Source organism: Orbicella franksi, chromosome 4 (assembly GCF_964199315.1).
Source record: "Orbicella franksi chromosome 4, jaOrbFran1.1, whole genome shotgun sequence".
Lineage (NCBI taxonomy): Eukaryota > Metazoa > Cnidaria > Anthozoa > Scleractinia > Merulinidae > Orbicella > Orbicella franksi.
The window spans coordinates 33,800,737-33,816,477 of record NC_138148.1 but is presented as its reverse complement, the minus strand read 5'-3'; the positions used below and the strand labels follow the sequence as shown (position 1 = coordinate 33,816,477).

The 15,741-nt window shown below is 39.9% G+C and overlaps 1 protein-coding gene across 2 annotated transcripts; it reads right to left on the bottom strand.

Annotated features, from left to right (window-relative positions):
- Positions 1–7,014: 7,014 nt before the first annotated feature.
- LOC145484179 (apocarotenoid-15,15'-oxygenase-like) lies at positions 7,015–15,160 on the bottom strand. Of its 2 annotated transcripts, none has more exons than XM_081462810.1 (6): positions 14,289–15,160; positions 12,431–12,684; positions 10,754–10,891; positions 9,937–10,281; positions 8,784–9,095; positions 7,015–7,890 (listed from the first exon to the last, which is right to left on the bottom strand). In XM_081462810.1, exons 1-6 carry the CDS (start codon positions 14,563–14,565, stop codon positions 7,588–7,590), a joined length of 1,629 nt encoding a protein of 542 aa, XP_081318936.1. In that variant the 5' UTR covers positions 14,566–15,160; the 3' UTR covers positions 7,015–7,587. The 2 variants fall into 2 exon arrangements, with proteins under 2 accessions (XP_081318936.1, XP_081318937.1); XM_081462811.1 differs by having other exon boundaries at positions 7,597–7,886.
- Positions 15,161–15,741: the final 581 nt, after the last annotated feature.

The following is a 15,741-nucleotide window of genomic DNA, read 5'->3' as shown; positions in this document are numbered from 1 at the left end:
TATAAAGTCAGGACCGGCTTAGAAATATTCCCTTTTTATGTGTGCATGTGTGTTCCGTAAAGCTGAATTTTTGAGGTGGAATATAAAACCTGTACTGAATGAAAACTCTACGCATTTGATCTAAATGGACTTACCATGATCGCAGAAGATTTCAATCTTTCCGGCTAACTGTTCACTCAGCTTGGTTGAACTTTATGATTCAGTTGACGCTCTTCGTTTCTATTTTATAGAGACGTTAAGAGAACTTTATCGCTTTTATTGTTGTGAATGCACCATTCACACAACAGAAAAAAACAAAAGCGAGCAATTAATTACAGGGTTGTTCGATCGCTCTACGACAGCGTAATCAATGCTTTGTTGGTCATTTTATTTTTACGATGGCTTAGGCATACGAAATTGATTTGATCCTATTGTGCGTAATAAAATAACAGTTTGAATAATTGCAAATTTGCGTCAAGGGCCGGCTAGAATATAAGTTTGATTTCTGCCGCTTTAACTAAAACAGGACAAAGGATTAATCTTCTACAAACGCAACTCCTTTAAGTGCACTACAGATCCTCAAAAAGTACTACGCTACTCAACACGGAAAGCCGTCGAAACGTTGCAGAATTTTACATTGGAAATTCAAAAAAAAAAATGAAAGTTTCAGTAGTTGCCCGCACTTGATCGGTTCAATTCAAGGATTCTGAGACGATTTTACACTTGAATTTCATTCATGGTCCGGACAAAATAAAATCCCTTATTTGCACTTGTAATAAAAAAGAAGAAAAAAAGCCCCTAATTACTTCCTCAGCCGCATGGCATGGTTCAAAGATAAAAAAATGCGAAAAAGTTATGACGAGGCGCACTAAAGTTAAAACCGTTGGTTAGCTAGCGTGCGGTGTTTCAGTACCAACTCGGATCTTCAATTGTAAATGCCAAGGACAGAACTGTTCGATTAACGAACACGAAAAAACGCCGTTTATATCTTTGAAATCACACTTTATCACTTTCCACCTGCACATTGCTTCAGGTCTTTGTAATGTAGTGTTAAACAAATGCAGCGGTATATTTTCATTTTCAAGTGCTCGGATCCCTCGTTTTATTTGATAGCTCATTTAGTACTTTTTTCATGGCGATCAAAAAGCCATTTGAACAGACAAATGCCCAGTTTAAAGGCATTCGTCATAGAAAGATCTAGAGCGATCGTTGCGGGTATTTTGTTAAATTGCTGGTGTCAGTTTTGTCGTGGATGCGTTCTCGTGCGAGGGAGTCTTTCTTTCTCAGTTTGAATTGGTGATTGACCGGTAATAAAACGGTAAGCGGAGATTTCAGAGATCTTGCATTGAACGTTATCACCAGGAAAAAAGCGATTAGCAAGAAAAGGAAAGATTGAGAAACTGTACGCTCCACATAACCGGAAGAAGTTTCAGCGTATTAAGATATCAATAAAGTAAATTGCAACTTCGATCCAATTTTAAGATCAATTAAGACCCGCGCTTGGGCTTTAAATGGTTTACCGTAGACTTTTCGCCCGTAAAAAGAACAAAATTAAAAAAATTATATATTATGCTCATCATAGTTAGTTTGCATTTATGCCTCGATCATAAGCTTGCCATAGTTAAACAACTTAATTTTATTCTAATTCTAAGTTCTTCATTTTTTTGTCTTCTGGTTGGCAGTGACACATTTTTAAATACGGAAAGAAGGCTTCCTGAAATCGGCATTATCAAACACAGGAATGGTTTCTCGTGAGCGAGCTTGTTTGGAACATTTTTTATCATTTCCCGTGATGTTATGTAAATTAAGATAAGCCAAGTAATGATCGAGGAAGCTTGATAAATGGTCTCTATCTTCAAGACAGAGCTAGAAGATCTTTCTTGGTCTGGTCCGCCCGGTTGCTCTAAGGGTGAATAACGCTGTCCAACGGCTAAATTGCTATCCAGATAAGTGTTGACAAGACTACACTAAAAAAAACTACGCTACTCGCTTGGGACCAGGGGCCCATTTCTCGAAGGTCCCGAAATGTTTTCGCACCCGAAAAGCCGTAGCAAAATCTCAAACCACATGATTACAGAGCTGTTTAATTCGCATATTCTTAATATGAACAGAGGTTCTCTTCATACAAGAATTTTCAGGCGTATACACCTCTCTGTTGTTAGATACAGATCAATTAAAATGGCTTTCCGGAGCTTTCGAGAAAAGGGTCCCAGGGCTTTGTTAACAGTCCCAATGCAACAAATACTGTGTTAAGCTTCTAGCTTGTCTCAAATGCTTGCTAATCGGGGACACACACCACGGCCAGAAGATCGAATTGGAATTTAAAGTGTTGGCTTTTTAGGTAGGAAAACTACAGTCATGGACAAAAGTCTTGGGACAAATTTGCACTTTTGGCGCTTTTGCGCACACGCCAGACTCAAATACAACTTCAGTTGCCTAGCCTCGCCTTCCATCCCCATACAATGTTGAAAACTACTACCAGCAATTTCTTCTGATTTTCAACATTGTATTGGGTGGGGAGGGGGAATAGTAACGCGTTCTTAAAAGGAGAGCAACGCTTTTTTCAAACTTCAGTAGTAAAACACATACAATTCGTTGAATTCATAAGTGTCCCAAGGACTTTGTCCACGATTGTAGATCAAACATCTTCTGGGAGCAAAGTACCAAAGCATCAAACTCAGATCAACCCGAGCCAACGTCGCCGGTAACAGAAAATTAGACCTCTAGCCATCGCGGTGTGAGAGAGAAAATGAACAAAAAACAAAAAAGCAACAACACGAAAAGGCGAAGGCTGAAGACAGATATGTTGTCAGGCGCGCACGATAACAATCACATTAGGTTTATTTTCCAGTTTTATCGAATCATGCAATTATCATGTTCACTTCTTTCAAACCAAACATCTGATCAAATTTATAAAAATATTTTACAACAATAAGCAACTCCAAGGCTGATAACTACGTGGAAAGCTTAACGGAACAACGACATGATAGAGTCCAAACTGAAAGCCAAGAATTGCACCCGTGGACAGCTGTCTCGATCTGGTTTAAACTAATAATTCCTTTCACTGCTTAACATGGATTTCTGTAATAAGGAAAAATAAGTTGATGGTTGATGGCAAGTGGAATCTAGGAACTGTAAAATCACTCTTTTCTCTTCGTCGATGATGAGGCCGGAAATCTAATTTTGTACATACGTTGTCTTTTAATATGATCGGCAGCCGGATGAGCCCGTTATCTTGCGATTGAGGTTTAACTTGTCATTACGGGAAAACGCTTCAGTGGTACGATGTCTTTTGGTGGCGACAAAAATTACAGCTTGAATAAATATTTTATATTGTTAGTTCATGAAATACTCAGAATTCCGATAAAACCGGCATAGATCATTTTAAAGGAGCCAATGATCTGCAGACTTCGATTTCATAAGTGATTCTCCCTAGATCGGGTCAGTCTCTCTTCCCTATCCTATTCAGTTTTTAGGACATTCTCCAAAACTCCTTATGTCAGGCAGACAGCAAACTAATCAGAGTTATAGCAATTGTCATTTTATGTGAAGCAATCTTTTTCCACGCAACGATCTCTAACGTGCAGAGACAACACCCAAAAGCAGATGTCACTCAAGCTTATGTCTCTAAAAATCAAAAGGATCCATTCTTCTGAGATTCTCACTGGAGGTAATTCAGTAGAAATCATGAGATTTATTTAAAAACTGAAGTCTTGTGCCACAGTTTTCAATAACAGTTTAAAACAGGTTTGTTTTTGTTGCATTTTGACACCTTGAAACTTCACCCGCAGTTTTCTCGAAAACGCTCACTAAGTTAGGCCGAAGATGCCGGAGTCTTATTTTCAAAACGATTCCTAAATGATAAGTTATTCGCTCTAACGTAAAATGGGGATGGCGTCATTGCATTGCTATGGTTACTCTGATCTCGATAGAAGGTATCTCATTTGAAACTTTCGTCTTTCTCTAGCACACCGGTAACGTTCGATTTTCTGTTTGATTGATAATAGTGGTGTTCTAGTCGTTCAGAGTTGAACAGTATATTCTTATTCAAAAATTAAATTAGGCCGCCTTAGATCCGATTTTAATACAGCCGTTATTTTGCTTTTTATCAAAAAGTGACCCTACAACTAATTAATTTCTTCAATAAGACAAGCGAGAATTAAAAAAAAAAAATTTCTACCTCGACGGGATGTCATTATCAAGTTTAAAAATGGCAAGGTCAGAGTTCGCGTTTAAAACGCGTAATTGCTTTCCGACGATTTTCCAGAAGCATGCTGATGTCTGCCGAGCTAACGTTACAATAACGATGAAATGTTTGTGACCCTTTCGCTTATGGCTGTGTAACGCGGTCACACTGTGAGAAGGAGGTGGCACTGAGGTGGGCGCGCGGAAAATTGCTGGTTTTCAGTGTCACGCAATTCAAAATAGATCAAAATAAAAATCAAAACCGGTCAATAGATAAAGTCCAGAATCTAGGAAATGAAAGAAGGTAAATATGCAAAGACTCTCGCCAAAATTCTGGTCACAGCAATTTTCCTTATGCGAGATATGCGGAGAAATTTTTTACCCAAATTTATAGAGATTTGTATGGAGACGCCATGCTGATGCCCATCCGTATGGGCACCAACATGGCGGCCGGAAACCAACAGAAACATCTGTCACTGAGTTTTGCTACAAAAGCGTAAATTTATCCCTCGAGGAACTCTAAAACATTAAAATAATACTTTTTCTAAGACATGAACTGTTTAGATAGCCAAGTTCCCCGAAGTAAGTCACTTTTTTAACCATCATGACAGCTCTCTTGGCCGTCATGTGAGTGCCGCGTCACGCAAAAGCTTAGAAATTCAAGCGTAGTGTATCGCAAAACCAAGAACCCATTCGGAACGAAAATTTGTATGAATATTAGTTTTCAGCTGCTCTTATACATCATTTAAGTAAAATCTCAAGAAGATCAATAGTTTTGTAGTTCGAATTTTGGTGACGTCACGTGAAAACCAGCTATTGCTGTGCTGGATGCCTTGTTTATGTTTAGCACAGCGATATTTCCTTAGCGACACCTTTGAATCTCTGTTGCACGTGTTTGCTTTTAGTTGCCATCGGGTTAATGTGTTCTTTGTCCTTGCTGTGATCCTGTGACTAACAAAAACTTTTATGAGAGCGTTTTCTAGACAAGTGCAGGTGAAGTTTCATGGCCAGTGGCAAAATGCAACAAAAACAAAGCTGTTTTAAACTGATTGAAAACTGTGGCCACAAGACTTGACTAAAGGGTATTTTGGTCTCAAATGAATCTCATAACATCTTATCATATTACCTTGAGTGAAAATTTCAGAGTAATCGCTCCGTTTGGTTAATTTCCAGAAAGATCAGCTTCGCCCCCGCGCATAAAGAGGGCGGCGGTGCTCGTCGGTAGTGTGGCAGTCCTCGTAATCAGCTGCTATTAATTGGTTTGGGGCTGGCGGGGGGGGGGGGGGGGGGGGACATGCATTGTTTCTGTTCTTTGCTCTATTGTCTATATGTCCTCTTAAGCCTGGTTCTCCTATGCCGCCGACTTACCTGGGACATAGCCGCCGGTACGGCCTGGGACACCGTTACGGCATATGTGAACATTTATCGCCGAATCATAATCTGTCTTAGGCATTGACCGCCGGCTTGCCTGCGAAGTTGAGTCTCTCAGGCAAGCATCATCTGCGGACGCAATGTGTGACATGACATCTCGATTTTCCCCACAATTCCATATTTACTGATGGAATGGTTGCAAATTGCGCCAATTCGATTTGCATTTCGCGCCAATTTAAGTACGTCGGTGATCCATCGCAAATATAATGCGCCGGAAACTGCAACCTGCGACTACGTCGCGGGTAGGTCGGCGGGATATGAGAACAAGGCTTTAGGGTGTTCAGTCTCAAAAAGTCCACAGCGGGAGTTGTTGTGGTACCCTTTAGGGTATTGACCCAAAACAAAAATATGACAGATGTTTGAAAACCAGCTGATTCTTTAATTTTGGGTACTTACCATTTACATGGGAAAACCGGAAATTCCAATTGGAAAATCAAATGGTTCGCGCCATTCCGTTAGGGAAGCTTCAGAAAATATGGGCTGTGATTTGAGGTGATGCTATTTTTCTGCTCTTTTAAGTCTCTCTAACTGATGTGGATATACTTTATAGCGATTCCTTCTCCTGCAACGTCGCATTTAATTGTTTAATGTTTATGCCTGAAATTTCCAACCGGATGGTTTTTGTAAATGGTAAGCACCCTTTGTCTCAGAATTGGTACCTCTTAGGGGTGAAACAATTTCAAGTAACTCCCACAAAACAGGATCTCGGCACCTTTAGGGGTTCTTTTCAAAATTTCCGACGAGCATTCCGGCGCCCGTCCGTTTCATATGAGGGTCTACCGGGCCCGGACTTGACCATCATCTGGTTTAGAGGAGATAAAAAATTAATTAAATTCTTCAATAAGACAAGCGAGAATAAAAACAAAAACATTTCGACATCGTCAGGATATCATTATCAAGTTTGAGAACGTCAAGGTCAGAGTTCTCGCTTAAAACGCGTAATTGCTTTCCGACGATTTTCCGGAGGAAGCATGCTAAAATCTGCATGCGAAGCTAGTATTACAATAATTTTATGAAATGTCTGGCACACTTTCACTTAGAGCCGCGTTAACGTGGCCATGCATTGCGCAGAATGCCACGACACATCCGGGACTTAAATGTAGAGTGTGCGCGAAATTTAATTTTAATTAGGCTGATGATGGTTAAACAATAAAGAAAATGACCAGAAAACGGCCGACTACGTATACTTGTTTAGAGTTTACGTGCTTCATACTTGTGTTTCGTAGTGGTCATGTGAAGGAGGTCAGAGCTGGGGGGAAATCGTTGTGTTTATGTTTAGCACAGCGATATTTCCGCTCAGCAAAAACAACTTTGAACCTGTGCTTGTTGCACATTTGTTGAGTAATTCTGGCTCAAGTTCTCATCAAGTTCACGCGCGCGTTTTCTGTTTTTAGCACACAGAAGACACCTTACACAAAATTCAAAAGGCAAGTTATTTTTAATTTTGTCAACTGTAGTCACAATCGAATTTAAATAACCTCATACAAACTATAAGCGATCCGTGAACAGAAAGCAAAAATTGTGGTGCATAACTCAGGAAAAAACACTGTTTAATTCCCTCCCAAGCCCTTCACCTAATTGTAGGGTACTTTTTATTTGGCCCTCTATCCACCACCCCACCCCACTTCTAAATTTTCTCAAACTTGTAACACTTAAAACAACTGAAATCATGTTACTTTCTCTGGTCAGTTTTCGCAAGAATAGTTTTCTCTTTGACAACATTGGTGCTCCCAAACAGTAGGAAATCTTCACACACCAACATGGCTGCCAAGACGTCATACGAAAACGTTCTATTACGTGCCCAACCTTCTTCAGCCAAAATGGTCAAATCATTCATAGACTCAAATAAAGTTACATCCATCATACGCAAACAGAAATGGCAAACAAATTTCGTCAAAAAGCTCAAGCGAATTAAATATTTTAACTTATGTGGCCCTTAGTTTTTTTCTGCTGTCGAAAACGACGGCTCTTCCAGAACTTCAAGCTCCTTTATTACAACTTTGAAACCAGCCTAGGCCTATGAGTGAAGACCTCAGGAGTAAAGGTGCCATGGAAACCATAAGACACGTGGTGCTTCAGTTTGATCCTCGCTAAAGGTCCCTTCCCGACATCCTTAGCGTCCAACACACAGAACTCGGTCACGTGCCTCTCCGGGATATACACCTGAACGATGACGTATCCATCATCTTCGTCGCCTTCTCGCCAGGACTCGTAACCCTGTCGGGGCACGAAGACAGGTTCGCCAAGGCAGCCGTGAGAGTACCAGACTTGGCGATGACCGTTTTCAGCGTCTAACTGCAAAACGGGGTAATATATTTAATCTTAAGTTCGTATAGTATGATAGTCTGGGTGAGCAGTTCTGAAAAGAACTGTTGTTGGTGACTGACGTTTCGACCACCTGAGCAGAAGTCATCTTGAGAGTCAAGTCAGTGAATATAGTGACTTGACTCTGAAGATGACCTCTGCTCACGTTGTCGAAACGTCAGTTCGACAACGTGACCTGACGTCGTCCGGATGAGGGTACTTCTATTCAGAACTACCCTCATCCGGACGATCACACTATACGAACTACTCATATTCCTGGGTTCAAACCATTTCATTAAATCTTTATAAAGACATGATTGATCATCGCAGTTATGCACACAACTTAAGCAGTTGTGAACATAAAGCCTGAAAAAAAATTCAGGACCAAATGGGATTCGAACACATAACCTCTGCGATACCGACGCAGTGCACGAATCGAATCCCGTTCAGGCCTGAATTTTTTTCAAGCTTTCATTTCACAACTGCTTAAGTTTTGTGCATAACTGCGATGAGCGGGTCACTTCAGTTGTGAGTTCGTAATACAAATTCGTAAATAGTAATTCGTAGTACAAACCAGTTACATTAAACGAATTAAATTTTTCTTGTTTGCCATGTAATAAACACTTTATTAACCGAGCTTAGTCGGTCTGTATGGGAGAATCTTGACCTCGGTCGTGTGTACAGACCTCTCTGCGTTTGGTCTGTACTCACGACCTCGGTCAAGATTCTCCCATACAGACCTCCATCTCGGTTAATAAGAGCTAGACATATATCTAAAACAGTGGAAAAAAAAAAAAAGAAAAGAAAAGAGGATTCCCAAAAGGAAAAGCGCGAATGGGACAAGAGTGCCCATGCGAGGCGCTTGCCACAACCCGTTGTCTTACCTTAACCACGTCCCGGTAAGGAAGGTTAAACCCAGGTCTATCGCATGCCATGAAGTAGTTATAACGCGTCCCACGTATTCCGTGTCTGTAAGGGTGCGTGGACGGGAACTCCACGCTGGCGCGATCGATTTGTGTTCGAGAACAACGCTTTGAGGTCAAGTCGATGGTGAAACTGTAAGCGAGGCCTGGTGACACGGAGGTGTTACTCAGCCAGATCTCACTGTCGAAAGTCATGTCAAAATTGGTGTCCAGACACACAGCGGAGAATTCGATCTTGTTGCCAACCTGCTGGGCTGTGCCAAAATGGAAGATCTGAAAATAGAGCCATAAGGTACTCTTACTACTGTTGTTTTGCGCCGAAGGGGGAAGTAGAAAAAGATGGCTTCTTATTCCGGGGGTACTCCCGTATACTCTCTTATATGGGCTATATAGGTATGTGGCCGGCATCAAAGGGTATGGTTTTAACCCGTTTTGGTCAGAAATAGGGCATCGATTTTGGCCATTCTGGTCTCAAATAGGGTGTTTTTTTTTAGAAGAAATTACTCTTTCATTATTATCGATAAGACCATCAACAAAAGCCCGTCACAATGCCTTTATCTTTGGTCTGAACTAGGGAACGCAGACCAGACACGAGAGAGCGGCGGAAACGGAGCCTATGATTTAAGGTCAGGCCTTAAATAGGGTATCAAATTTTTGGTCAGGTCATAAAAGGGTTGGGAAAATCACAGATTTTGGTCTTAAATAGACTAAGAGTTTTGGGAAGTGGGCTGCACACCCCCCCTCCCCACCCAATTTTTCTGGGAGTAGGCATCCTCCCCGGGCTCTTATTCAGAGCTGTGGTTGAAAACGAGAATTACTGCTGTAGCCTATTTCTCAGAGGATTTTTTTTACCTCTCGTAAACACGCAAACTACTCAGGGGCACCCAACGATGGTTTTCCCGCAATTAACGAAAGGATGATTGACGAAACAATCCGCTAGGTGCTCCTCATTATTTGCGGTTAAATAAGCTACGTTAGAGACTCAGGGCATTTTAAAAGAGTTTCTGTTCGTACTTCATCTCAACCTAAAATATAGAATCATTGACTAAAGATAAATGCACTCACTCAGGAACAGTGCTACATTACACTTAATAAAGCCAAACTTTGAACTTACATGACAGGGATCTGTGTCCACAAACATCACCCCTGCACTATCACCACTTGTATGGCGCGGTATGATAACAAAGCGTGAAGGCAGCTCTGGGTAATACCTCATCTCATCTCCTGGTGAACTCCACCCTAACAAGATCTTTGTGGTTATCCACCAGGATCCCTTGACAAATGGCGTCATGTGGAACACATAGTAGTCAGGTAACAGGACAAAGTCGTGCGCATAATTCAAACCTTCAATATGATGGATTTGCTTTTGACACAAATTCCATGATGGGTCAAATTCATATACTGTTAGGCTGGGAGATCTCTGTGCAAATCCTGGGCGCATACTTATACACACGAGTCGCTGAAAAATAAAGACACCCACACAAGCTAGTCTATAAACAGGCTCTGCTCATTACATCCCCTGTTCAATATGCAGCCATTTTCCCTACTCGTTTGCTCACTTCTCTTGAATACCAATCGTTAAGGGAAAGAAAACTATTGCTCACTATGTACAATGATAGAATAATACTAACACTGAAAGGTTGACAGTTTTAAAAGGGTGGGAATCTTGTGGTATAAAGGGCAGTATACTTACTACATGTGGCCCAGTTTCTTGAAAGCCATTCATTCAGACAAGTAGTTTTTTCAAGGGTGTGTCTCACATGAAACATTTTGGAAACACACCTTTACCTTCTTGATGTTTTTTGTCTTTTTTAGTATTAACAATTATTGTATTGCCAGATTAAATGGGCAAGCAAAACTTCAATATCAATTTCAGAGCATGCATTTTACATCAAAATTGTAATTCTTAAATTAAATTAACTATCAATTACCTTTCTTTCAGAATCAATCCTGAAATGTGCAGCAAAGCATCCCAGGTTTAAGTGACCATTCAGATACTCTGGACCAAGTGTCTCTAGTGTGTATGGATCCAAACAATACGGTACTCCTGTCTCATAACATGTCAATACCTAGCAACAGAAAATTGACAATCGAAGGGTTTTCCTCAAATACTTGTAGGAACAAAACTTGGGCCTTGATCTCCATATGGAGCCTGGCAACTGCCAGGTTGGCTCAGTTACTGGGTTGAATTTTGCTGTCTGTTCATATTGGAACTTACAATGCATCAAATAATTTTGCTTGCGCATGATTGGTCTAAACACATCACATGAGCAAATGTGAATGAAATGAGCAAATCCTGAAAAGTTCTGTTTAGAGATCACAAAATATTGGACTCCCAGTTGAATTATGCTGATGTTTTGGACATCTTATTTCAACCGTAATTTTCAGACACTCATTACCTCATTTCAGACCAGTTTTGCACAACAGTTTCAGACACTGCTTAAACATAGCTAAAGTAAATTTAAACCAACCAAATTTAGACTGAAACATCTGTGAAAATGATGGCTAAATAAGACAAGAAAATAACACAAATTCTATCAAACCATTACGTATGTCAAGTCATGTCTCAACTACAGTTTGCTCCATAAAGCCTGGAATAAAGGAAACTAAGAGCTTTGAAGCTACTCCCAAGTTTTTCACTGTACTGAAATTTTGGACACTTTACAATTTTGGATGATGGTATTTTCGGACTCTTTTTTGTTTGAAATTAAAATCGTCCGAATTGTTTTTGCAGGTAATGCTCAATCGAGTCACTAGTGTTCCGCTCATTTCCATTGGTTTTAAAACCAATCAAAATTGAGCGTATAACAGAACTCCTGAGAGATGCTCATTTCATCAAGCTTGCACAGTAAGGAACAAAGACTCAAGGAATGAGTCAAGATTCTTCTTGTTGATGATTCTTGTTGAATGAGCTGTGATGACTTTTCAAAACCCAAAGGACATATATTTTCATTGAAGATGCAACCTAAAAATAATGATCTAAGTACTTAAATTGTTAAACAGTAAGTACTATTAATAGTATTTGTTTAGACTGAATTGATGTTATTAAAGGAGTGTCACAGTAAGTTACAAATTCATAAGTTTGTGATCTCAAAGTCTGTTGTCATGTCTGCAAGAAAATTTGCACTGCCTTGGACAGTTCTCTCATCATGCCTTCCAATAGCATGCAAACTATGAAGTTCAAATCCTAACTAACAGTTGCATTTTTGGCTGCCATCAATCATAATTTCAATTACAATCAACGAACCTTGAAAAAAAATAAAAACAAACAAACAAAATGGATCAAAATCTACCAATCACAACCATCAAATGAAACCTTGTAAATACATTGAAATAAACTTATTTTTCTCGAGAGGTCCTCTAAGATGATTGACGGCAGCAAAACATAAAATCACTGATTCTGCAGAGCTCACATGTTATTGAAAGGTGCAGTACTATCTTCAACTTGGTGATCTGGGAGAATTTAGCACTTGAGTAAGGAGGTACTTAGTCAGATCTTTGGCACTTTTTTGACCAACAATGTGGCAAAACTACCATTAATAGATATTAATGTCTTTTTAAACCCTAAGGTTCAGAGTTCAAAAGTACATTCACTGAAAACAACAAACCTTTCCACCCCAGTAGAATGAGTTAGTATTGGAGGGATTACGAAACTTTATTGGTGGAACTTTCCAAGTGGTGAGAAGAGTTCCAAGAGATTTCATCATTGAATAGGAAGGTTTTGTCCCCATTTGGCCATGGTACAAGAACTTTTGCTTGGCAGCTTCTTCTTGCCGATGTTCACTATTAACAAACTTGGACTGGAAGTGTACATGTCCATCTTGGAATGTTACAGCACAAAGCATTCCATCCCCATCAATTGCTAGAAACACAAATTTTGATGAACATATGGATGACAAACTCTTACCATGCAGTCATACAATGTTTAGATTGAATTCTCTGCTAGTGAGCTTAAGTATTAACAGAAGTTTCCCGGGCAGTGATGTCCACAACTTAGCACTGAAAAAATCACTGTAGAATTCTGAAAGAAATGATCCCCCGACACCCCTATGACTCTTCGCTAAGGTTATTATTTTTTTTTACCTTCCTATTGAATGCCAAAATACTTGACGGTCCCCCTGAAAGTGACAGCCTACCCAAAACTAGCGACTCTTTGAAGAAGTAACTAAAAGAGAAACTCTGATCTCAAGCACAATGTGGATGGAACAGCCTGCCTGCACGACTGAACAACTTGAAGAGTTATAATTTTGTGATTTTATTTTGAACTGCCTAATTTTTTTTTGAAACTATCTCATTATGATTTACAAGCTGTATTTGTCTGCCATGATCTTAGCTTAGTTTTTAGATTTACAAGCTGTATTTGTCTGCCATGATCTTAGCTTAGTTTTTAGTTGTGGATATCTAGATTTAGATTTTTTAAATTTTTAACTTTTATCATATCTTTAAATTTTAGCTGTATTCTATTTTGTAATTTTTATTATCTTATAGTGTAAATAGTTTTTAATTTTTAACGTAGGATAGAGGGCTACTGGTTCGTCACTTTTCACTGTTATGTGTTACCCTCTGTAAATAAAGTTGTTACTTACTTACTTACTCGCCAGCAGTGTCAAATGATATGTGTACAGCCCCCGAAATGATCCTGACCCCAAAATGATCTCCAACCCTGAAATGATCCCCAAATTGATTCCAAAATGATCCCGACCCCGAAATGATCCCCTGTCAGTTGTTCATATCGATACCATAAATCAATTTACTACATAGGCCAAAATGGCTTTATTGAGCGATCCACAGTCCCACATTTTGTCGCCATTCCTAAGATTCACTGAAGATCATTTCGGGGTCAGGATCATTTCAGGGGCTGTACATATAGCATAATCAGTTGCATTTGCGATATAAAGCAACCATTATACTGTTGTCCTACAGTGTAGAGTCTGCTTTGTTTATGTGGGTAGTTAGCAACATACATAAACGGAAGTTTTAATTTCATGGGGTACACGAAACAATTGTGAACTACCGTGCAAACATTTTTTAACCATCCGAAAGTACCGGCTACCCGAAAGAAACGACCCCTTTTTGCCTGCTAATGTTTTTTCTTGTTGACACACCCCCGGACACACCACCGACAGCGAGAAAAGTTCGGCTTCGGCCCTGACTGCGAAAAACAGAAATCGGCTTTGAGACAGTCTACGTTTCTTCCATCCTAGCACAATATTAAGAATTTTCACACAAACCCTGTGGTGGCCTGTAGCTTGGCATTAATCCATTAAATATTTTACAGACTGTTTCGTCGGCCGTAATATTGGCCTTTATATAAGCTTATATTGAACGTTTAAGAAAATGACAATTTATAAACATCTGAGAACGCTGATTAAAGTCATATTCTAAAGAATGTATTCGCTAAATCTTTTCTTAACAACGGATAGAATTGTACAAATATATAAGCTTAAACAATATAAGTTTACTTACGATGTTTTAGTCGTGTACCGTAAACTTCACGAATCCCTGGGCCATTTCGAAACAGTGTCCCACGAAGGTCTTTCGGTACTTCGCCGACTATATCTGCCTCTGGGATCCAGTAGGAGCATTCTCTCTGAGTTTCCCAGCCTCTACTGCATTTCTTAAGGTCCAAAGGCCTTCGGATGTCTCCGCAAAGTTCATCACAATCCGCCGCCATAATGGTCCGAGGAAGGTTACCCTTGACCCCAGGCGACCGCGCTATTGCGCGAAACGTGAACTTGTACATTCTACCCCGGGGGAACCGGGGGTACTTTGTTGCAGTTGGTTTTTGCGCGGTTTTGGACTTAAAAAGGGCTTAGATTTTGACCATTTTGGTCTGAAATTGGGTATGTTTTACACTCTGGTCTGGCTTGGCATCGGATTTTTTTTACAAGCAACATTTTTTTTTCCTCATCAACATTGGCAAATTTGTAGCCCTGTTGTAGTCCTGTTGTAGTCCTTATGAACCACAACTTACAATATTTTCGCAATATATTGTCCCTGTGCTGAATGATATCGTGTATGCTGGGTTTAAAGACTGAAGAACTTTTTCGTGCGTTTTTATGGGTAAATGTACCAGTCGCGGAGCAATGTTAAGAGGGGGAGGGGAAGGGGGTAAGTATCTGTGGCAAGATTTCCGTGACGATAAGTGTGACTCGTGCTCTTCTTTTCGGCAAGCGTCGTTGGTGGTCAGTAATCGCCGGTGGCTTCCGCGGCCGGCGAGAAAGACGTCATCAGATCAGAAGTCAATTGGCTGCTGACGTCTTCCAGTTTACCCTGCGCAATTTACATGTATGTTACTTTATCGAGCTCCGTGACGCCTAATATTTTCTGTAAAAGAAATTAATTCACACCACTAAACGGCCAAATAATGAAAAATTCTAATAATGAACCGTGGGCTTATATTAGTTTATATTTTTGGAAGGCTCTTATAGGAGTGAATTTTTAGAGGCAGAAATATTTAAGGTGCAGGTATACATGTGACAATAATAACACGGTAAAACTCTCTAAACACAAGGAAAAGAAATGCAGAACAGTTCCACAATCATCAGATAAAAATGAAAATACTGTTATGACATTAAGTACGTATACAGTACAAACTTACTGACCCTGAAGAAGAGGTCTTCATAATCGAAAGGGTAAACGTATCAGTATCGATGCCATTGATAGGGATTTATACCATTGGAAGATTTTTGTGTCAAGATTCATTTTAGGGGTTTAGTTTTGGTCAGTGTGTGTGGGAAGGCGATTATCGGAATTTCGTACGTGGTATATATACTTGTGGTATATATACTTCTGGTATATGCTAGGAAATATGCATTCAGATAAAAATAATTGTGATTTAGTCTAGCCTGATTCTTCCCGCCTTCCAGACCACGCGGAACAAACTTAAGTTCTTTCAGCTTGTTTCGGATTTCAGTTT